The sequence below is a fragment of the Cervus canadensis genome, chromosome 21 (assembly GCF_019320065.1).
Source record: "Cervus canadensis isolate Bull #8, Minnesota chromosome 21, ASM1932006v1, whole genome shotgun sequence".
In the NCBI taxonomy this organism is placed as follows: domain Eukaryota; kingdom Metazoa; phylum Chordata; class Mammalia; order Artiodactyla; family Cervidae; genus Cervus; species Cervus canadensis.
Window position 1 is genome coordinate 33,705,024 of NC_057406.1, and position 25,119 is coordinate 33,730,142.

Genomic DNA, 25,119 nt, shown 5'->3' on the forward strand with positions numbered 1-25,119 from the left:
TTTGAAATGATGTACTTAAAATTCATATCTATATGTGGAATTCTCACTTTTCTTAGCAGACACCCGATTCCATGTGTGTACATATATATATATTATAGCCATTACAATGTAGACATTAAACATTGATTTTATTCTGGGAATGACTATTTTGGAAAATATAACTGCCATAAACTAGTGGAAAGAGCCAGAGAAGATATGGATTCAAATCCTGTCTTCTCGACTTAAAAAATTTATGGCAGTAGTGGTTTAGTCACTAACTCTTGTCCAACTCTTGTGACCCCATGGACTGTAGCCTGCCAGGCTCCTCTGTCCATGGGGATTCTCCAGGCAAGAATACTGAAGTGGATTGCCATTTTCTTCTCCAGGGTAAAAGCTTTTAACCCCAAGCAATTAGTTAACTTCTTTAAATCTCAGTTTTTCCATCTATTAAATGGGTACATTTAATATATAACATTCCACAAGCTTGTTGGAAACTCAAATGAAAGGATTATGTGAAAATACCTTGAGAACTATAAAGGAATATCAAACATGTATGATTATGATGACAATTCTACTTCTGACTATGTTATTATTTTTCCAAGTTTTCCATTCAAACAATATACATTTTTCTCAATTATATCCTACTAAGAAGTCTATGCCAACAAGCTTGCTTTTGATTTGAATAAACTGATAATATCCTTAATATTCACTTTGCTAAAAGAAAGCTTGAACATTTTAAACTGCTTTTTAAAAGAGGAAGAGTCTTTCACATGCCCATATGGAGTCTGTGTTCATGTCCTACCTACATTTTTATTTTCACCAAAAAATGAACACACTCTATGTCCTTTTATTATGTGAAGTGTGAAACAGTGGGAGAGCCCTTAGCTGGGGTTGGAGACTCAGATTCTAGACTCTGTTCTGTCACTTACTAGGTGTGACCGGGCAAGTCTCTGGATAGTGCTGAGCTTTGATTTCCTTCCTGGTAGAGAGAGGGCAATGACCTTGGCTTTGAGGGTTGTTGTGAGGCTATTGGAAAGGCTCTTTATAAAGTGAAAAATGCATGCATATAAAAAGTGCTTCAGAAACATGTCTCCTGATTGTGCCATGATTTTGTGGCATTGTCCTTTACCAAAGCAATATCCCAGTGGCCTTCCCTAAATGTGTTTCTTTTCAGATGCAGTTACACATGTATGAAAACACTTTGCTTAATATAGATGCAAGTTTACAGAAGGTTGGTACTGTCTCTGCCTATGGAATCCTGGAGACTCCCTCCAAGTAATAGAGAAAGGCAATGACATTTGCATAACTCCACCCCTGTTAAAGTATCTGATTCTAATATTCTGTCACAAGGCATTTCTTTATTTGTAAGAATAAAAATTGTTCTTCTGAGTGAAGAATGTTGACTTTTCCACTTGGGATATTTTAACATATCCTCTATAAATTGTGGTGATAGCCATTCCTTTATTCAACAATATTAGTATGCCAATTTGCCAGTCACTGGCTAGATAGTGGTGATGCAGTGTTTTGTCTTGTTTGTCTTTTGTTTTTTAAGTTTTGGCCACACCTCGGGGCACTCAGTATCTTGATTCCTTGACCAGGGATTGAATCCATGCCCCTGCAGTGGAAGCATGGAGTCTTAACCGTTGGACCAACTGGAAACTCCCTGTGATGATGAAGTTTTAATTCATAATAACATTAATGAATGTACAGTCATTCATTTCAGGGAAGAACACTATATCCCGAGTTCTACCTAGTTTGACTGATTAATTTGATAGATAAATATTACCCTATTTATATTTGTCTCTCATGATCATAGCCTATTTGGTAACAAACTTTCCTGGCTACAGGGATGCTGGTTTGGTGGCTTTAAGAGACACAGAAGGACACAGCCTAAGTTAATAAGCTTCCACATTCAAAGACAGGAAAGGGAAGGAGGAGCAGTATTTCACTTCCTTTCCCTGCGGTTTATGACATTTCAAAGGCATCCTTCACAGCTTGTGGACATTGACCAGAATACTGACTGTGGTACCGGCTGTGTCTCCTCCTCATGGGCGTTCTCTCTCCCCATGTAGTGACATTGTAGTAGCGATGACTGCTCACTTCCTCCGTAACTTTAGTCCTTCCACCACTCTGCACTCCCTCCCCACACTCATAAGATACTTCCCATGCCCCAGGCACCATGCCATTCATGGGACACAGCGACAGGTCAGACTCTGACTGTACCCTCTGGTCTTGGAGTACAAAACTATGATTTTTAAAAGATATGGTTTGCGTACAATTGGATGCTTTCATAATTTATTAGTCATTTTGCAGGTAAAAATTGCCTTTTTTTCCCCTTAAATAGGCCATAGTAATAAAATTTTGACTTGGATTTAAAATTTGCCTTTCAGGGTGTGATTTCACCGGACCAGGCAGAGACAGAACATGACAACACCAGTCAGATATAGATGCCTTGCTGCCCCTTATGTTTTTCTGTAGTTGTAATCGCAAACCCAGACTAGCTGAATTTTCAAATCATGAGATTCGTAGAAGGTCTCATTACATCATTAGGCACTTTTAATTCTTCTTTGACTCAGATTGCTAGTCTACTAAATATGATTTGGTAAACTTATACATTTATTTGCTATTAATTCTCTCTCCTACTTTTCAGAAGGATGTAAGTATAGAAGAGCTTAAATCAACGATCATAGAATATGGAAGCATTATTGAGGTATACCATAATAATCTCACAGCTTTCAAGGTGGGGATTTCAAACGGAAATGTGAATGTCCCAGTAGAGTAACATGGGCAGCCTAATGTTGTATGTAATTCCAGAACTTACGAGGGGAGAAAAACAAGCTGGCTCAAGAGTTACAGCACTTACAACAGGAATTCATGATGTAAGTAGAAAGTAACCTCTCACTGACTCTCTGTCATGTGTCTCCCGCTCTACATTATTCACGTACTGAGCTGTGTGCAGTTCTTTGAACATGCCATGTTCTTTCCTTCTGTAACTTTGTGATGTTTTCTCAGCTTCTCTCCTAAGAGTACAAATTCCTTCACAAGTTTTCCATCAACCTCCCTCACTCAATCACCCTTACTTTTCTCATGCCTTGAGATTAAGTAATCTTTCTGCGTGCATGCATGGCATGTTGTTTTTACCTCTTTCCTGACACCTGATAACCTTATGTTATCGTTTGTCTCTGATTTTATATAACATGCTAGTCCAGAAACCCATAAGCAGCAAAATGAGTAAAGTCAGTGGGGTAAGTGCACATACTTATATTAGGGGGGTGAAAATGAGGAAAGTACATTATCCAGGTAAAGATGGGGTGTTACTCTGCTTAGCTCCAGATAGTTGTTACATCAAGAATATATGGACCCAGTGTGACGACATATTCTGATTTTTTAAAGAAAAGCAAGACGTCTGGATTTTTAGTGGAAATTTTAAAAATTCAACTATTAGTTCCAATTCTTAAAAAGAAAGTATGGCTTACCTGTTTGCAACTGCCTAGAATCACTAGTGTGTGCAGCGCCTGGAGGGCCAAGACTACCTCTGTTCCTCTCTGTAGTCTTAAGTACCTTATACAGTCCTTATACAGCGCGCATAAGTGCTTACTGTTTGGTGATAAATAAATCTTATTCTTGTGACTTAAAACATAAGGCATACCTAACCAGACCAGACTACTGTTGTTGTTTTTTTTTTTTTTTAAGAAATAGAATGCAGTTAAATATCGGTGGAAAGCATAAGAGTTTCGACTCTGGAGAGGTAAAATCTCTACACTGCGAACTCATTCTTGCTCAGTTTGCAGAGGTAGGTAATTACCACCAAATGGAAGCCTTTACAAAAATAATCAACATGTGCAATAGCTTGCTATTAAGTAAAGGTCTGTATCTTGCTGAAGATCACCCATGACATTTTGAGGGAATCCACTGATAGTTTATGGAACCTAAGTCTAAAGTTTCTTAGCATGGAAGAATGAATCTTTTTCAAGTTATGGCTGAAAACTATAGTGTGACTCCAGCATGGGGTGTGGAAATGTGTGTTCAGTGAATCTGGACTTTAAAAATCTTTATATATGTGTGTACACACACACAGCACACACACACACACACACACACATACACATATATTTGGCCACATGGCATGTGTGAGCTTAGTTCCCCAAGCAGGGTTCGAACTCAAGTCCTTGGCAGTGAGAGTGTGGGATCCTACGCTCTCCCTGGACTGCCAGGGACTTCTCAAGAAATCTTTACGTGTCTTGATATTATTCAGGACTACCTGCAGTGATCCCCAGCCTGGGGTCTGAAAGATTGTGGTAGAGATCATGAACTATTTTTAGTATTTCTTCAAGTCCCAAAGTAAATGTATCTACCAAAAATTTAGTTGTTTCATTTACATTGTTTCATGCAGAAACATGAAATTTCTTTGCTTGAGAATATAATTGTACCGACTTAAATTAATGACACTGATTATTATACTCTGAACATAAATTAGCATTTTTATATGTTTGGGGTTAATTTTAAAATAGCAAAATGAATTAGTGCCTTAAAACCTCCAGCCTGTTGGTAGTTCTTTACAACAGGGGAGGAAAGAGTCAAACGCCTTCTTGTGAATGAAATGTTGGAACCTGACTCCCTAGTATATTTTCGTTCCTTTGTACTTTCCAGTTATGTGCTTGGAATGCTGGGAAATGTTTTTTGGCAGGTTGCTTTCTTTCGCTACTTTGATGGTCTTCCCATGTTGGGTAGATGATAGATTTGTCCAGAATGTCCTCCTGTTGACAGCTGGGCTATGACCTTGAAAGGAGAGAATGTCCTTGGGGCAAGTGCCATTTGAATTTCTCCTGCCAAGGATGCAGGGCAACATATGTTGCTTCACCCAAGGCGTTCTCAGGCAGTCTTGAACATTCTGCTGAGGACTGTGCTTTCCTGACATTCTGTTGCAAAGATGCATCATTTTTTTTTTAGTGTGCTTTTGAAACCAAGCCAAACTGCCAGACTGAATGACATGGTGGCTAAATCTACCACAGCGATGTGTTGTTATCCCCTGTCCTCTGAGGTAGTAATGATGCCAAGATGCCAGCCTGTAAAGTTTTATAACTCTGAACAGGGGTTAAACAGCGGGCAACATTCTGGTGCTGAAGTTTATCCCACTAATGGATTAGGAAGTCTTTGCCTTCTAATTGGAATCTGGAATAAGAGCCCAATCACTTTTTTCCAAATGACAGCAAGAAGGAAGTTACATGTGTTGTTGTCATACATCTAAAGTATGAGAGGACACAGAGACTTTGAGAGAAGTATGAGAAGCTTGCTTTGTGAAACATCATCTGAGAGCATCTTCTATGAGTGGAAGAGAGACAAAGAAACCAGTCTGTTTGCAAAGGGGTTTCCTGAGTTCACCTTCCCTTGACCAACAGTTTTCTTTTTCTGAGAATTTCTTTCCTGTTCCTTCTTTTCATAAAATTAGAGCCATAGAAGTTTATATCCTGTAAATGTAAATGTTATCTATTAGATATGTGAGTGTCCCTTAAGAATGAGTAAATGTTAAGCTGAAGGCATCCAAGAGAGGAAATGAGCAGTTTGGGGGGATATAGGAGTAGTTCCAGGTGGCACTATTGGTGAAGAACCCACCTGCCAATGCAGGTGATGTAAGAGATATGGTCTCAATCCCTGGGTCAGGAAGATCCCTTGAGGGATGGCATGGCAACCCACTCCAGTATTCTTGCCTGGAGAATCCCATGGACAGAGGAGCCTGGCAGGCTACAGTCCATGGGGCCATAAAGAGTCAGACACGACTGAGTGACTTGGCATGTGCGCAGGAGGATTTCATAAGATAATTTAGAATGCTTGATGGGGATCATTACATTGACCCATGGGCATCACTTTCATAAAATAAAAATAATGGATATTCTTTATTAGGATGACAGGGTTGTGGACATTTTGGTAATTGTTTCAGAACAATGAAACTGAGTGGCAGTGCAGTGTAATCCGTTTGTCACCTCTGGACTTGATAATGGAAGAAGAAATGCCGCTGTTACTGAGACAACTTGAAGAAAACGGAGTAGAGTTCACAGCTGCGCTTCAGAATCTGGTATTGTATAACATCTGCATATTGTATGCTGTTTCACTGGCCAGGAAGATCTACAGATAACTGACCTACAGCCTGTTTGCTGAGCACAGGCGTATCTATGTGTTGAGAACAAAATACATCCTACTATGAAATGAAAAGATTTTTCCCAGATCTTCCTAATGTGCATCTTCTAATTCTGGGTCAATCAGGACTAACAGGCTGACCATTAGGTATAGATTGCTTATATTCCCTACAAATTAATCTTTAGTATCAGAGGGCTGAAGTCTATTGAACTCCTTCTAGCTAATGACTAGTACTTCCTTTTCCATTTTAATTTTTAAAAAACATTTCTTCATTTATTTTGGGGTGTTGGGTCTTAGTTGTGGCGTGTGGGATCATTGGTTGTGGCACACGGGCTTCTCTCTAGTTGTGGTACGTGGGTTCCAGAGCACGTGGGCCGTGTAGTTGTGGCAAGAGGGCTCAAGCATTGTGGTACATGTGCTGTGTTGTCTTGTAGCATGTGGGATCTTAGTTCCTTGACTAGGGATTGGACCCATGTCACCTGCATTGGAAGAAAAGTTCTTAAGCACTGGATTACCAGGAAAGTCTCTGTCTTGATTTTTGACTGAAAATCCTAGATGATCAGAGAAAGCAGAGAACAGCATTTTCATGTTGGTATTTCCAGTTCCTTTCACAGTTTCTATGTTGTTTAGTCACTAAATCGTGTCTGACCCGTTGCCTGCGGCATGCCAGGCTTCCCAGTCCTTCACTGTTTCCCAGAGCCTGCTCAAACACATATCCATTAAGTCGGTGATGCCATCCAACCATCTCATCCTCTGTTGCTCCCTTCTCCTCCTGCCTTCAATCTTTCCCAGCATCAGAGTCTTTTCCAACGAGTTGACTTTTTGCAGGTGGACAAAGTATTGGAACTTCAGCATCAGTCCTTCCAATGAATATTCAGGGTTGATTTCCTTTGGCATTTACTAGTTTGATCTCCTTGCAGTCCAAGGGACTCTCAAGAGTCTTCTCCAGCACCATGATTCGAAAACATCAGTTCTTTGGTGCTCAGCCTTCTTATGCTCCAACTCTCACATCTGTACATGACTACTGGAAAAATCGTAGCTTTGGCTATATGGACCTTTGTCCGCAAAGTGGTATCTCTGCTTTTCAATATGCCATCTAGGTCTGTCATAGCTTTTCTTCCAAGCAGCAAGCGTCTTTTGATTTCATGGCTGCAGTCACTGTCTGTAGTGATTTTGGAGCCCAAGAAAATAAAGTCTGTCACTGCCTAGTCTATAGTAGATAATATTTAGTTTAATGAATGAAAAAATATCCATGAAAATGCTTGCTTCCTTCTATTTGAGAGGGGAATAAAATGGGTCGGTTTTGTTCTGAAAAATAGTTTTAACTGATATATTCAGCATACATAGAGTAGAGAGTTAGCATCTTCTCATGGTAACATCCTGGGATAAAGGAAAGTCACTGGGTGACATTAGATAACAAGGAATTCTCTCTGATGGCTTTCTAAATTACCTATATTAAACCTTGTCTAAATGACTTCTTTTTATATGCTTTTCACTGAATTACTATTTGAAGGTATGGAATTCTTTTTCAGCATGAAGATGTTTCTGAAGTTGAAACACTAATTGATCATTTTCTGCAGTGGGTAACTAATCCAGAGATTACTGTGAAAGAACAGTGGGAGAACAAACTTACTGTAAGTGTTCTGAATTTTGTGACTTTCCTGGTTTATCTTCTTCTACTTTCTAAACCCAGGTAGCACTTATTATACACAGTATCATTTCATTGCAGTGTTATGCCTTCTCATTCTGAGAATGTGTGTAGAGTTTGTGTCTGGGGATGTGCTTGAGGTTGTGTATATGAGTGAGAGTAAGAGTGTGATATGAAAAGTGTGAGTGAGTGTGAGGATATGGAATATGCATTGGAGAGACAAAGAGTAAATAAGATGCAAATTAACAGTGTATTTCATTTGAATCCTTGTGATAACTGGCTGGTCTAAACTTGAATTTTTCCTTGACTTTTCAAAATTCTCTCTGATAGAATGATTATTGTGCAAAAGAATCTTATTCTTGAGACTTTGACAGTTTTATTATACCAGAAATTAGTGGAATATCAGAAATGGAAACATTTTAGGTAGCTATGCCCAGTTTTGTTAGAGTGGAAGCATATATAAAGAAATCTCTTAAATGTATCCATAACTTATTATCTGTACTTCTTGACTGCCGGACTACTTCCTAACATCTATCAGCACCCTAAGTTATGCTAAAGCAAGAAGTAAATGTTGAAAACTCTGGGGTATTAATATCAGCCCTTTTGTAAAACTTACCTTTTTTTAAAGCCTTTTAATATGGTTTTGAATATGGTAATCAACAAATACTGATTTTACTGAATTTCCTATTCCCATTCTATTCTATTTATAAAGCTGCGGTGATTATTGATGAAATGGTCACTTACCTTAAGAAAAAGAAAACAAAGCTCAATTTTAGGCACACTGTGTGTACCCAATATGTACTTGTTAAATTGGGATAATCAGTCCACAGTATCATCCATCTTTAGGCAACTGAGAATTGACATCTATTCAATTAGAATTTTAGAGTTCAATAACAGTGAGTGCTACTGGTGTAGGAATGTCCAGAGCATGTTCTATTGCCTGTTATTTCTTTATATTTAACATTGGAACAGTGGAACTTGTTTTGTGATTCTTCTTATAGGAATTCAGATACATCATGGAGGAGAAGCTAAATCTTTGCATCTTAACACTGAACAACTTGAGAAACCGTAAAGAATCCCTTGATAAAGAGTTTGCCAAATTAATAGACATTTTGAAGAGATTCAGGCTGGAATATTTTTATTTCAGAAAAGAATTTCTTTCCAGGTGATGATCCCTTATGTATAAGTGACCCGTGCTTTATATACATAACATGTTTGTAATTTGCCATGGCATTCGGTTTACTTTTTCTCAAGTTGTATACATTGATTTCAGGTGCCACTTTTTCAGGGGGGCCATTTTGTTTGACAATTCTGAATTGTGAAATAGTGTGAGATTGACCTATATATTCAAAATTGCAAGTAGTAAGCTTGAAATCTATGGAAACCCAAACAGTGAGTTATTTCACCTAGAGAAGGAGTTTGGAATCAGAATATAGAATTCTTTTAACCAGAAGGGGCATTAGAGATCATTCCAAAAAGCTGCATAATTTTATAGAGGACTGAAGCAAAAGAATATAAAGTGAATTGATCAAGATTTGAATTATTAATGGAAAACATATGGATAGCTCTGTAACCTCAGATATGCAGACAACACCACCTTTATGGTAGAAAGTGAGGAGGAACTAAGGAGCCTCTTGATGAAGGTGAAAGAGGAGAGTGAAAAAGCTGGCTTAAAACTCAACATTCCAAAAACTAAGGTCATGGCATCTGGTCTCATTCCTTCATGGCAAGTAGATGGGAAAACAATGGAAGGAGTGACAGACTTTATTTTCTTGGGCTTGAAATCACTGCAGATGGTGACTGCAGCCATGAAATTAAAAGACACTTGTTCCTTGGAAGAAAAGCTATGACAAACCTAAAGAGCATATTTAAAAGCAGAGACATTACTTTGCCAACAAAGGTCCATATAGTCAAAGCTATGGTTTTTCCAGTAGTCATGTACAGATGTGAGAGTTAGACCATAAAGAAGGCTGAGTGCTGAAGAATTGATGCTTTTGAACTGTGGTGTTGGAGAAGACTCTTGAGAGTCTCTTAGACTGCAAGGAGAACAAACCAATCAATCCTAAAGGAAATCAATCTGAATATTCATTGGAAGGACTGTTGCTGAAGCTGAAGCTCCAATCTTTTGGCCACCTGTTGTGAAAAGCTGACCCATTAGAAAAGACCCTGATGCTGGGAAAGATAGAATGCAGGAGTAGAAGGGGACAACAGAGGACAAGATGATTGGATGGCATCACCGACTCAATGGACATGAGTTTGAGCAAGCTCCAGGAGATGGTGAAGGACAGGGAAGCCTGGCATGTTGCAGTCCATGGGGTCACAAAGAGTCAGACATGACGGAGTGACTGAACAACAACAGCAGCAAATGAATAGCTCTATTATTGGAAGGACTTGCTGCTGGATCTGTTGACTCCTATCCCATTGGATTTTAAGTTCCAACTCGGTATACAATGCTTTGCATTGGGCCCTAGTCAATGAAATTTCAAATAAAAGAAGTCATAGGGAATAGAAGACTGTAAATATAAAATGACTTACAATCTTATCCTTCCTCTTGCCTTAATTCTTATGCTTTTTGGGGAAAACTCTTGAAATTTGTGCACTTTGTAAACTAAACATACTAAATACTAAACAAGGATAGGGATTAAATCTTTTGTTAATCACTATTTACATAGCTGCTGATACTTTACTGAGCATTCACTTAAGAAATGCAATTTTTGACTGGATGAATGAATGAATGTGGGTGTAGTTGAAATTAGAATAAATTAAAAGAAAAATATCATCAAATCACTGACTCGATGAACTTGAGTGTGAGCAAGCTCTGGGAGTTGGTGATGGACAGGGAAGCCTGGTGTGCTGTAGTCTATGGGGTCACAAAGGGTCAGACATGAGAGTAACTGAACTGAAATGAAGTGAAAAGAAAAAAGTGTACTTAGAGAGCATAGTTGCTTAAAGAGAATTGCAAGAAAAAATGATTTTATTCCCCCCAAATAAGGAAACTAGATATCAGAGAGAGGCTAATACCAGGAGGAACTATCAAGAAGATGATCTTTTGCTTTCCCTAAGAAGCCAGGAGCCCAGACTTCCCCATAGTGGTAAAGGCGTCGGTTAAGTAGATATGCAGTTTCCTTACACAGATACCATCTCCACAAAAAGGAGCATTGAACTTCTTCTGTTTAGCAACAAAGAGCTGTTTTGAGAGAGGCCTGCACTAGAGTCATCTTGGAGTAAGTGAATATTCTCTATTATCCTATTAGACACACAAAACAGCCCAGTTAAATCATAGTAAGTGTGCTTTGTCAAAAGTTCACTGTGTTCCATGTAGTGCTAAAAATTTGACATATGTTTATCTCCAGAGACGTCATCCTGGTGGAGTTAAGTGACAGCTGGGATCAGGCCTAGATATATTCTACTTCAAAACCTATGTTCTTTCAACTATTAATCCCCCACTATCTACTTGTAAAAATCGAATATAATATTATGGTTTCGCAGGTGGCACTAGTGGTAAAGAATCTGTCTGCCAGTGCAGGAGACTTAAGAGACACAGGTTTGATCCCTGGGTTGGGAAGACCCCCTGGAGTAGGAAGTGGTAACCCACTCCAGTATTCTTGCCTGGAGAATCCCGTGGACAGAGAAACCTGGCAAGCTACAGTTCATGGGTCTGCAAAGAGTCAGATATGACTGAGCATAATATAATAGTATTTTGCTCAACCTTGCATTGGAAAAAATAATACTCATCAATGCAAAGATGACTTAGCTCCTGCTTTCTAAACATAATTTAAAAGACACAAAACCACAAAGAGGCTACACACAAAATGATTTGGCTATAGGTCTTAACTGTGAATAAGGACATGAGTAAAGTATTTTGTGGGAGTGAGAGAGAATTCTATGTTTAGATGAAGTAGGAAATATTTATTAAAAGCAAGCTTTCAGAAGTTAATTGGTTGCTGAGGAGAATGTTTTCATTCAGGTGCAAGATAAATAGTTCCAGTGCTGAGGATCGGAAAGAGTTGAGTGAGGCAACAAGAAGCAGTGGAAAAAAAAAAAAGACCCTTAGAGGGCTTGGTGAGAAAAGAATGTGATCATTTGCAAATGCTTTTGTACGTCCAAGTGCCCCTTCTTTGCCGGACTTTTTCCCCCTCTAAATGCTAGGGAATTATAGAAAATAAGATGGAAATCTCTACCTCCATAAAACTAACATCTATTAGGGGACACAGATAATGAACAAACATGTAACTATATAGTACAATTCCAGGGAGTAGTAGGTGATATAAAGAGAATTAAAGCAGGATAAGAAGACCAAGACTGACCAGGGGCATAAAGACCTAATTTTAGAAAGAATGGTCAGGAAAGGTCTGTCTGAGGAATAGTAAGTTAAGTAGATAAATGAAGTGAGAAGGTGAGATATGTGATGATTTGGGGAGTATTCTAGGCAGAGGAAATAGTCAGTGGAAAGGACCTGAGGTTGTAATGAGCTTGGTATGTTTGAACAGCAACAAGGGGTCAGCATGGCAGGAGTGGGGTGAGTGCTGGGGAGTGGTAGGCGATGAGGTAGGAAAAATAAGCAGAGGTCAGGTCCTCAGCCTTGCAGATCACATTTAGGAATTGGGGTTTTATTTTGAGTAAATGGGAAGCCATTGGAAGATTATAAGCAGAGAAATAATATGACTTGTGTTTTGGAAACCCATTCTGGCTGCCAGGTAGAGAATTGTCTATAGAGGGCAAAAGTGAAAACAGACAAGTGAGAAGAGCTTTTTTCAATAACAGATCACCAATTAGGTATCTTGAAATCAATTTACTGGATTATGACCCTTTAAAGAAATAAACACAAAACATCAGAATACTTTGCATACAGTAAGTACTATTTAATAAAATTTTTGTTTCAGCCAGGTGCGTGTGTATGTGCTTGAGTGAAATATAAAATGTTTACTGAGTCATGGTCAAAAAAGCTATTGTGTTAGGTGCCATTGTAATAGTCCAGGTGAGGGGTATAATGTGAGCCAGGGTGATAGTTGTGAAGGTGATAAGAAATGGTTGGATTCAAACTGTGTTCTAAGGATAGATCAGATCTGACATACTAGTAAGTTAGATGTGGGAATGCAAGAAAGAGTCATCCCTAAGTGTTTTTGGTCTGAAAACTTTGTAAATGAGGCACTAGATGGTAAGATCTGGAGGAGACTCAGACTTGGTAAGAGTGAAAAATCAAGATTTAGTATTAGGACATGATAACAAGGAGAGTTGTTGAATTTAAACACACACACACACAAAGCTAAAGCTACTACACCTCTTAACATGATAATGAAAATCCCTATAGAAGAAAAATCTTCAAAGTTTCTGTTGAATACCTTTAATTGATATTCATCTGCTAAATGATACTATCTAATTTGTTAAAGCTATTTCTAAGGCTGCTGTGCTTCATATTTATAACATCAAAGTAAATAAATGTTATTGTAAACTGTTATTTACAATAACATTTATAGGTGTAAGTACACATAAGTCATGAAAAACTTTAGTATTATTAAGTATGGATTTCTGTTGGTCTTCACATTCCTTTTACTTTCCCTGGAAAGATAATGGATACTCTTGAGAGCTTAGACTATTCCTGGAAAAGATAAAAGTAGATAAAATTGATGTCTTAAAAAACAGAGGAGGTGATACCAGTAAGGAGATGGAATAGAAAGTAATGGATCCTCTTTCTTCCAATAGACACACTGACTCAACAGTAATACATGAACAAATTCCCTTTGTGAGAAGTCCAGCAACTACTTAAGAGGCTCTTATACCCTGGGTAACCATGAAATGAGCCACATCAATGCTGGTATGAAAATTCTAAATACATTTTCACCATAATTCCTGCTCCTGGCACAGTGTCATATGATCAGAAGGGACCCTCCAGTTCTGAACTTCTTTCTAGATAGGGCAAGAGTTGGACTGTTGTGTCCAACATTCCAACTTTGCTGAAGACTGCCCAGAATACTATCTTCTGTTTCATCTGTGTCAGAATGCAGACAGAACAGGGTGTACTCCAGAAACTGGGGGACACTGAAAACAAAGCAAGTGGTTTGTATTAGCACACAATCATTCATCATAGTCCCTACCCCTGGCCAGCATAAAATAGGCAGATGAAAAATTCCTGATCACTGCTTCTCCCTGGGGAAGGAAAGGGTTGGATCATACATACAGCATTGCATGTTTTCTGGGAGTTGCCTAAGAGATTGGCTTCTATCATGCCTGTATCAGCAATGATGGAAATCTCATATACTTAGGTTCCACTAAGAACAAAAATGGTGGGTTGAGCTAACACAGAGATTTTGAGGGATTATTCCTAGAGTCTCTGCTCAAAGTGTCTGGTAAGGAATTTTTCCTGTAAAAGGCTTGTCTGTAGATACTGGGAGAGGTGGTTCTTTTTTCTAATGTGAAGATACCAACACAGAGTCAAGAAAAATTAAGACATAGGAAAATATGTCTCAAATAAAAGAGCAAAATAAATTTCCCAAAACTGCACCTACTGAAAGAGATAAAATATTTACCTCACAGAGAATTCAAAATAACTGTCATAAAGATATTCAATGAGGATGGGAGAGAAGTGCATGAACAAAGTGAGACAAAGTGAGGCTATCAACAAAAAGACAAAAAAAAAATAAGACAGTGACAAACAGAAATACTGGAGGAGAAGAATACTGAAATTTTTATCAGAGGAGTTCAATAGCAGGCTAGATCAAGCAGAATAAAAGATCAGTGAACTAGAAGAGAGGTCATTGGAAATTTAGTCAGAGGAGTAAAAAAAAGAGTGAAAAAACTTAATGGACATCATCAAGTAGACCAACATATGTGTTATGGAGTCCCAGAAGGAGAAGAGAGAAGAAAAGAGACAGAGAGGTTATTCAGTGAAATAATGGTTAAAAACTTCCAGAATCTGGGGAAGGACCCAGGAGGCCTGAAGGATTTCAAGTAAGATGAACCCAAAGAAATCCACACTGAGACATGCTATAATCAAATTGTCAAAAGTCAAAGAGAGAATTTTGAAAACAGCGAGAGGAAGGTTTTGTCAGATAAAAGGGAGCAATCATAAGACTATCAATGGATTTCTCAGCAGAAATCTTGCAGGTCAGAAAGGTGTGGAATGATATATTTGAAGTATTGAAAGTAAAGAACTACCAAACAAGGGCACTGTACCCAGCAAAACTATCCCTCAAAAATGGTGATATATTTTCCCATACAAACAAAAGCCAAGTGGAGTTCATTACCACTAGGCTCGCAATATAAGAACTGTTAAAGGGAGTTATTGAAGTTGAAATGAAATGGACTGTAGCCCATAAGGCTCCTTTTCCCTTGGAATTTTCCAGGCAGGAATACTGGAGTGGGTTGCCATTTCCTTCATCAGGGGATCTTCCCAACCCAGCGATCAAACTGGTGTCTCCTGCATTGTAGGCAGATTCTTTACCGCTGTGCCACCTTGGAAGCCCTTAAACAGCAATTAAAAGTACACTAAGGTATAAAATTCACTAGTAATGGTAGATATATACAGTCCTAGCCTGAACAATTAGGCAAGAAAAAGAAATAAAAGGCCCTAGCACTGGAAAGAAAGAAGTAAATCATTTCTGCAGATGACATGATCTATATATAGAAAGCCCTAAAGACTCCACAAAAAGCAGTTAGAGCTAATAAATTCAACAAAGATGCAACATACAAAATCAATATACATAAGTCAGTTGCATTTCTATACACTAATAATAAATTATCTGAAAAGAAAACTGAGAAAACAATCCTATTTAAAGTAGTATCAAAACAATAAGATAAGAATAAACTTTAAGGAGATAAAGATCTATACACTAAAATTATGAGACATTGCTGAAATAAAGAAGATGTAAATTAATGGAAAGACATCTTGTGTTTATGAATTGGAAGACAATATTGTGAAGATGTTCATACTACCCAAAACAATCTACAGATTCAGTGCAATCTCTGTGAAAATTCAAACGGCATTTTTTACAGTAATTTGTTGTTATTCAGTCACTGAGTTGTGTCTGACTCTTTGTGACTCCATGGACTACAGCAGGCCAGACTTCCCTGTCCTTCACTATCTCCTGGAATTTGCTCAAATTCATGTCAATTCAATCAATGATGGTATCTAACTCTCTCATCCTCTACTGCCCCCTTCTTTTGCCTTTAATCATTCCTTTTCTAGTTAGTCGGCTCTTCACATCAGGTGGTCAAAGTATGGGAGCTTCAGCTTCAGCATCAGTCCTTCCAATGAATACTCAGAATTGATTTCCTGTAGGATTGACTGGTTTGATCTCCTTGAAGTTCAAGGGACTCTCAAGAGTCTTCTTTAGCACCACAATTTGAAAGCATCAGTTCTTTGGCATTCAGCCTTCTTTATGGTCCAACTCTCACATTTGTACATGACTAAGGGAAAAACCATAGTTTTGGCTAGATGAACCCTTGTTGGCAAAGTGATGTCTCTGCTTTTTAACATGGTATCTACTTGTCATAGCTTTTCTCCCAAGGAGCAACTCTCTTAATTTCAAGGCTGTAATCACTGTCCGCAGTGACTCTGGAACCCAAGAAAATAAAATCTATCACTGTTTCCACTTTTCCCCCTTTTATTTTCCATGAAGTGATGGGGCTGGATGCCATGGTCTTAGTTTTTTGAATGTTGAGTTTTAAACCAGGATTTTCACTCTCCTCTATCACCCTCATCAAAGAAAATTCTTAATATTCATATGGAACTACAAAAGACCAAAACAGTCTTGAAAAAGAACAAAGCTGTAGGTATCACACATGATGATTTCAAAATATATTACAAAGCTACAGACCAGTGAAATAGACTAGATTGTCTAGAAATAAACCCTCACATATATGATCAACTGATCTTCAAGTAGGGTGCCAAGAATACACAATGGGGAATGGACAGTCAACAAATGAAACTGGATATCCACATGTAAAAGAATAACAATGAACCTTATCATGTACCATATAGAAAAATCAACTCAAAATGGATAGAAAAGTTAAACATAAGCTTAAAACTATAAAACTCCTAGAAGAAAACTTGGGGGAAAACCTTCATGACATTGGTCTTGGCAATACTTTCTTGGATATAAAATGAAAGGCATAAGCAACAAAAGAAAAAAATATGCAAGTGAGTCTACATCAGACTAAAAAGCTTCCACACATCTGAGGATATAACAGAGTGAAAAGGTAACCTAGTGAATGAGAGAAAATATTTGCAGAGCATGTATTTGAAAAGGGGTCAATATTCAAAATATGGAAGGAACTTCTACAACTCAGTAACAAGAAAAACCCAATTTAAAAATAGGTAAAAGAAGTGAACAGACCTTTTTACAAAAAAAGATATAAAATTGACCAACAAGTACATGAAAAGATGTTCAACATCATTAGTCATCAGGGAAATGCAAATAAAAACCACAATGAGTCATTCACAATGATGAATGAATCACACCTGTTCGAAACGCTATTATATAAAAAAAAAATCCCAAAAGATACCAAGTGTTTGTAAGTGTGTAGAGAAATTTAAACCCTTGCATACTGTTGGTAGGAATTTAAAGTGGTGCAACTGCTATGGAAAATAGTTTGGAGGTTCTAAAAAAAACTTAAAAATAGAATTACCATATGATCTAGCAGTCCCACTTCTGGGTATATATCCAAAAGGATTCAAATCCAAAATCTTGAAAAGATATTTGCACACTCATAATCATTGCAGCATTAGTCATAATAGCCAAGATGTGGAAGCAATCTAAATGCTCATCTAGGATGAATAAATAAAGAAAATATGATATATACATACAATGAAATATTATTTGCCTTTTTTTTTACTCTTTTTATTTGCCTTTTTAAAAAAGAGTTTTTGAAAGCTTTTTGAGAAAAGAAGGAAATTTGCCACAAATCTTAAAAATATTATGATAAGTGAAATAAACCAGTCACAGAAGGACAAATATTACATGATTCCATTTACATGAAGTGTATAAAATAGACTTGTAGAAGCTGAGTGGAATGGTGGTTTCTAGGGGCTTGGGGAGGGGAAATGGGTGGTTGTAATTCAGTGGATATAATTTCAGTTGTGTAAGATGAATAAGTTCCAGAGATCTTTTGTATATCATTGTGCCTATAGTTAACAACACTGTATTGTACACTTTAAGGTATATAGAGTAGATCTCAGTTGAAATGTTCTTACCACAATTTAAAAAAAAAGAAAAAACTGACTGCATGCTATTATTGAACAATGCTCAATAGAATGTGTGTTTTGGTAGTTTTTATTTTTGGTTAGGGTTTTGTTTGCTGGCTTACCACAGTGGTAAAGCATTCTTTAAGACCATTTTTGTCTCTCATATGGTCCTTCTTGTAATCAAGTCTGGATTTATGCCAATGCACAGTAGGATTCTGACTATGTATGAACATTTGAGAGTCATGCAAAAAGCCTAAACCTGACCATGTCTTCCTCATTGTTTTGAAACTCCTGAAGAATATCATTCCTCTGCGCTAAGGTCCTTATTTAGGTCAAGTTGTATCCAGAGAGTCATTGATGTATTAGTACATAGCATGGTTTAAATAATCTCATTAGCTAACAGATACATTTGTATATATTTTGAGGTTTAGGATTAGATCCAAAAGAGAAGTAACATAACCACACTAAGAGATTTGGGGTGAGGAAGAAAGGGGGGGAAAGACTTTAGAAAAGAGAAGACTGCAGAGGAAAGACTAACTGCTCACTTTTATCTATTCTTGGAAACAGCCCTTCCTGTGTTCCTGGCATGTATTTATACCATAATTGACAGTTCTTAAGGAGAAAGGCTAATGTCATGAAGCAAAGTGCTTATTTCTTTTGTCCCCTCTTTCTTCTCTTCCCTTCTTCCTTTTTCCTTTCTTTTTTTTGAAAAAGCTAGATGTGATATGTAAATATTGCACCTGTCACAGTGACCTCATTGTGGTGCCAGTGTGGCTAAGAACCATGAATGTAGCTTGTGGGGAACTGAATATTCCAATGTAGAATAGGAAACTTTTTTTATCTGTAAAGTGAGGTTATCAGACTAAGTAAGCAATATAATTGCTTTAATTAAAGTTCTATATTTGTGAAGCACTTATCTGTATATAAATACTTTCACTTTTCCCTCTCATCTCTGAGGAACTGTATTAAATTTGAACTTGTCATAACTTCCGAGGGTTAACTCTTGGTTGAAATGTCACTGACAGCTTGTGGTTGGGACTTTTTTTAACTCCAGGCAGAAACAACTAGAAACCATCACACAACGGCAAAAGGTTGGTGTCAAGCAGGAAGCCATCTTCAGGAAGCAGGTCCAAGAAGCCAGCCAGTGGTTGGAGGAGGCAGAGAAGCAGGTAGGGTGGCCTTTGACTGACTACATTACAGGCACAGGAAGTCTCCTCAGATGTCCTTAAAACCCTTAAGTAAAAATGGAGGAGGAAGCAAAAAAACAAAGAGGAACTGCGAAGTTCAGTCCCTCTCAACTAGCAGTGAGCGGAGGAAGTAAAGGGGGAGTCGTAAGAGGCGGTGTCAACAGCCTGCTGATGAAAGAGGCAACTTTGCAGAAAGAGGCAACTTGACATATCAAGACTTTTGCCACTGTAGAAATAGCTCAGGCATACGAAGCCCATGCAAACACAGAATTGCAGAAGTTCAGCGGAGGCTTATCGCTTCCCTGAGAAGAAAAGCACATTTTCAGTTTCGTGTGCATGATCAGAGTGAGCATTCAGTTGCTTTCTTTCCCGGCCACCCTGCTGAAATCCAGCGTTCACTGTCGGTATCCAGGTGGAGGATGGAGATGGGGCAGCCCACTCTGCCGGGGAAGAAGCGAAGCCTTCACTGCATAAATTAGAGGAAGCAATTTCAGATCAACGAAATCTCCAGACTATAAATACCGAGTTAGTGAACACTTGCCAGACACTTGGGCAGAAGACAAGAAAACCGAAAAGTGAGTAGCCAATATTTGTCGTGTTCGAATTTAGTCCACTCTGAGGTGAGGGGCAAAAGGGCTACAGCCATTTGTCTAGATTCCAGCTACTGTATTATACTGAACTCACGGTGATGAAATGGCTCCAGAAGGCAGAGTTATGGGCATTCAGAGAGGTCTGCCTAGTGGCTAAGAGGAAGAATTTAACCATTAACTTTCCCTTTTTGTTATTTATGATAAGCTAGATTTTTTCCATGACTATTATTTCTTTAAAAATTAAACAAGTAGGAGGGAGGTCCAAGAAGGAGGGGACATATGTATACATATAGCCGATTTACATTGTTGTATGGCAGAAACTGACACAACATTATAAAGCAATTACCCTCCAGTTAAAAATAAAAAATTAAAACTTCTCAATATCTGTAAATGTAAACATGGAAAAAAATCTTGTATGCCTGAGATAGTTGAACTTGCAAATTATTTACATATTCTGCTCTGATTTTATTAGCTGGTTTGTACCCATCACATGGTAGAAAAGGCCTGCCTCTCTGTTTTTTTCTCTGTTTTTTTTTTTTCTTTTTTTTCTATTTTCTTAAAAGCAATTATTTTTGGGGTTGAGCAAAAATACTTATGAATTCAATGTGTATCAAAATATTACATATGTGTGAAAAGTCTTTAAAAATAATATTAAGGTGTTCTTTACATATATATATGTATATATATATATATAGCTTTAAAAATTAGAATATTGTAATTTTTCTGTATTACCTAGAAGTGGAGAAATGTTTACTGAGGATTTGGGTGAGAAGACAGTTGTCAAATGACAGATGTCAGATTATTTTTAAGCTTATTTTATTCTAGAAATATAGTTCAATAAAAATAAAGCATATATATATATATAAAACCATTTATCAGACAAATGCTTTTGTTCAACCAGCTTCTTGTTCTAGCTGTATAAAGGTTCCTTTTATAGAAAGTTATTGGTTTGGGTCATAACTAACTATAAGCCTAAGGTAAGCTAGAGATGGAAATTTTCAGACTTGTGTTTATTTTGGATTTATTGTACCCTTTCTGCTGTTATCTGAGAAAGCTGTTTAAGCATTTAAAGGAATTGGCTAGTTCTAAAATAGCAATGGTTGTTCAACACTTCATTATTATTATTATTTCTAAGCCTTGTAGCACTTGCTCATTTTCAGTAACTCTAAGTATCATTTTACTCTGCTTCACTGTCAGACAATGTAAAGCGTGCTTTAAGTTACATAATCTATATGTTATTTTTTGTATTGCTCAGAAGGCATTGGAAAAGGTCCCCTTGTGATTAGAGTTGTTCATTTTGAGACATGAATGTGCCTTCATTAAGGCATTTCAAAGTTGGTTTATAGTGTGTTTGCTTTAGATGCTGTGCTTTGAGGTCTAATCTTTTGATCCAGTTATATTTATCCTTTGGTTAAATCACTATTATACCTCACAGTTTTATAAAATGAAAAATTTATCCCCTCCTCTATTGGTCTATAGTACCTTCTTGGAAAGGCCAAGTTTTACAACTTATTCCAAAATATACATTCTTAATATTATGAACTTGCTCTTGTCTTCCCAGTGTATACTCAGGGGATAATTGGTCCAAATGTCATTTAAAACAGAATATGAAAGCTACCCTAGGTGGGATGCATGTATTTTTGTCTGGCTGGATAAAGTAGGATGAAAGCTTCCTTTCTGTCTTGAATTGCTCACTGCATGTGATACAGCATTGCTGTATCAGCTCCTTCACTTGCTAGTAATTTTTGTTCCCCTAAGAAGGCATGCCTATCAAGATTTTTCTCTGATGACCTTTTGCTTATGAAGATCTTTCTAATAATACCCTAAAAAATAAACCTTTGCAAGAAGAGGAAAATTTGGGTAGCACATATTTTCAAGATGTCTGTGGAGAAGATTTTCCAGATAGACTGTGAACAGATGTCAGTGAGCTAGGACAGTTATCACACAAACACATCCTCACACATTCCACCATGACCACTACTACCACATACTGTCTGAATTCTGACTCAGACGTTTGAATTCTGAGTCAGAAAACAAAACTATTTAAATACATTTTGTTCTTGTGAAACTGTCTGGTTAGCTTTATAAATTCATTAAATGTCATGGCAGTTGGTCTCTGCTGTACCTAACAAAGGTTCATTAGCAAATTGTGTGGGGATGCAGTTGTTTAGTCCAAAACTTTAGGTTAATGACGGTGTTCTCAAACTAGAAGTAGGAAATTACTTATGACATTTGATGAGATGCCCTGAATTTACTGTGGACTGAGAATATTGTTCAAGTTTTCAGTTGCCACCAGGACTGGACTGATTTATGAGGTAATTAGTATACACACTTGCCCTCCTGAAATATGCCATTAGAATTCTTAAATGTCTTGAATGGTAACATGCATCCTTTCTTCTGCTTTTTTGTATGTATCTCTTAAGTATCTTATTAACAAGGGCAATACTGGATGTGTAAATGAATGTTTGCTTTGAAAATGAAGTGAATAAAACTTCTTAGATCTAGGGTATGCATATGGCATATTAGGGTGAATCTGATGTGCAGGAAACAGAGACTAAATGATCTAATCCAAGCTATCATCCCTTTATTATTCATCCACTTTTTTACCCCATCTACATAAAATCTTCAGAGAGTTGCTCATACAGTAGACAATGAGTGAAACCATAAATAATTCCTTTAGAAGGCATAAATATTTCTTTGGGGAGAGAGCCTGAGAAGCTCCTGTATATTATAATTCTGTATAATTATATATATTGTAATATTTGAACAAAGAACCTGACATGAACTTTAGAGTAGGCTTTCACCTAGATGAGCTCACTGGAAATTCTCTTCCAGCTTCTATACTTAGCCTGGAGGGCATGATGTATGGGGCAGATAACAGTCTTACAGCTTTGAGGATGAATGTGGTTGTATACTGAGCAATTAAGACACAAGAGGGAAATGAGGCTGAAAGGGGAATTTAGGTGATGGAGATACTCAAAGATAGGTGTTGGGATGAGGACCAAGGAGATAACGAAATTAAAACATGGCTTGCTGGACAGTGCTGATGGGATGCGGGCCTCTATTGTCCCAGAGGAAAAATGCGTGAATGGATGAAATAATCCAGGAGAAAGTATTGCAGTGATAAAGAGCATAGGATTTGAAGTTAAACAAACCTATGTTCTGATTCTAAGTCTACAAAAAGAAAGTCAAGTCGCTCAGTCGTGTCCGACTCTTTGTGACTCCATGGACTGTAGCACACCAGGCTCCTCCACGCATGGAGTTTTCCAGGCAAGAGTACTGGAGTGGCTTGCCATTTCCTTCGCCAGGGGATCTTCCTGACCCAGGGATCGAACCCGGGTCTCCCTCATTGCAGGCAGACGCTTTACCGTCTGAGCCACCAGGGAAGCCCCAGTGTCTACAGACTTTGTTAAATTTGGGCAACTCTCTACCTCTCCAAACCTCAGTATCTTCTTCCAGAAAATGCTAGAGTTCTTAATTTATACTGTAACAAAAGCACAACAGTAGCTAGTGAGTTGTGGGCCATACTGGGTATGGTCTGTTCTGCAGGGGTATGTTTCTGTATGTAAACTACCTCATTCACAATTGACAAATGGGTGAAGACTTGTGAGAACAATATGGACGTTTCATTCAATTTGGGTATAGAATCTGGATTGGTAGGATGAGAACTATAACCTACAGCAGCAAAGGAAAAAAACCCTCAGCTTGGTTGCTAGCAGGCAGCAAGAGGCTTTCAGCTTTATTTTAAGAAAATTAAAAACAAGTGCCTGCACCTGGGCCTCCCTTGCCGAGGACCGCCGTCCCAGCCCCAGCAGAGCCCTGCTCTGGGGCAGACTGTATTCCCACCTGCATTTGTTTCAGCAGCCCCACAGCCTCCAAGTTTCACTTTCATGTGCATTTTCTCAGCACCCCACCAGCTCTGTGCCATTTAAAGTGTCATCAGCATTTCCACTCGATTGTTTTTGTGCATTCTAGGATTCTGGAAGTCAGCCTTTAGCCATTTTAAGGGGTATGTCTTAGTGATCTAAGTTACCTTTCCTGGTACTAATAGCAATTGTGTTCATTACTGCTTGGGTTACAATGTTGCATATACATTTTTAGTGGTCTCTTCCTAGCCCTATTTATCTCATAAGCTCCATTATTTTTGTTCTTGTCATTTTTATTTATTTTTAAATTTTATTTATTTTTGCCTGCACTGGGTCTTGCTTACAACATGAGGGCTTTCCCTAGTTGTGGTGAGCAGGGGGGCTATTCTCTAGTTGTGGTGCACAGGCTTCTCGTTCTGGTGGCTTCTCTTTTTTGCAGAGCATGGGCTTTAAAGCCCAAGCTTAGTTGTGGCCCGTGGGCTTAGTGGCTCTGTGGTTCATGGGTTGTTTCCAGACCACAGATCCAACTTGTATCTCCTGCATTGGCAGGCAGATTCTTAACCACTGGACCACTAGGGAAACCTTGTTGTAGTTTTTAAATTCTTAGTTATTGCTGAGTAATTAGTACATCATGAAACGTTGAGATCTTAAGTGTACTGTGGAACCAGTTTGACAAGTGCACATGGAAACACAGAACTTCAATAACCCCAGAAACTTCCTTTGTGTTACTTCCACTTCTACCTTCACCACCACCAGGAGGAACCACTGATCCGATTTCTATCATCAGTGGGTTCTAGATGGGTTCTAGAATTTAGGCTGTTTTAGAATTGAGTTGTATAATATAAACCTTTGTGTGCTTCTGTCTGTCTTCCCTTCAATGTGTTTATCAATGTGATGCCTTTTCATGGTTGAGTTACATTGTTTTGTAAGAACATTGCACAATGTGATTCTCTTTTCTCCTATTCTTGGACATCTAAATTATTTCCAGTTTGGGGTTTGTGTGTGGACCTGTGGGTTTTTTTAACCTAGGTTAACTATCTAGGAGCAGAGATTTTAGATCATAGTATAGCTGTAACTCTAACATCTTAAGAAACTGCAAACAGTTTTCATAGTGCTTGGAGCATTTCATGCTCCTTCCAGCAGTGTGCAGGAGTTCCAGGTATCTGATTTTAATTTATTGGGTTAATTGGCCATTGTTGTATTTCTTTGTGAACTACCTAAATCTTTTGCCCTTTTTCAAGTTAAGTCCCTTGTCCTTTTGTTACTGAGTTGTAGATTTTCTTTTCTTTATACATTTTGAATACAAGAACTTTGACAGATATACATGTTACGAATTATTTTCTTCTACTCTGTGGTTTTCAAAGAACTCTAATATTTTTAATGCACACTTTAATAGAACATTCAGAAATGCTATGAAGTCCATAGTCTGTAAATGTCAACGCTTGCTGATAACTAACATTATTATGGCTCAATATCATGGTCTTGATTTTCAACATCCAATTAATTGCAATGTCTTAGTGCATAATCATTT

The 25,119-nt window shown here is 37.9% G+C and overlaps 1 protein-coding gene across 3 annotated transcripts in view; it reads left to right on the plus strand.

Annotated features, from left to right (window-relative positions):
• The window catches only part of IRAG2 (inositol 1,4,5-triphosphate receptor associated 2), a 96,246-nt gene that overhangs the window by 23,120 nt on the left and 48,007 nt on the right, over positions 1–25,119 (plus strand). Inside the window, exons 10-18 of one of the 3 annotated variants that reach the window (XM_043441320.1) lie at positions 1,154–1,210; positions 2,630–2,689; positions 2,794–2,858; positions 3,673–3,772; positions 5,918–6,052; positions 7,647–7,748; positions 8,764–8,927; positions 19,000–19,114; positions 19,545–19,707. In XM_043441320.1, coding sequence (XP_043297255.1) covers positions 1,154–1,210; positions 2,630–2,689; positions 2,794–2,858; positions 3,673–3,772; positions 5,918–6,052; positions 7,647–7,748; positions 8,764–8,927; positions 19,000–19,114; positions 19,545–19,707 — 961 coding nt within the window. Of the gene's footprint in view, positions 1–1,153; positions 1,211–2,629; positions 2,690–2,793; positions 2,859–3,672; positions 3,773–5,917; positions 6,053–7,646; positions 7,749–8,763; positions 8,928–18,999; positions 19,115–19,203; positions 19,708–25,119 lie in introns of those variants that run through there. The other 2 variants (XM_043441321.1, XM_043441324.1) reach the window with 2 other exon arrangements.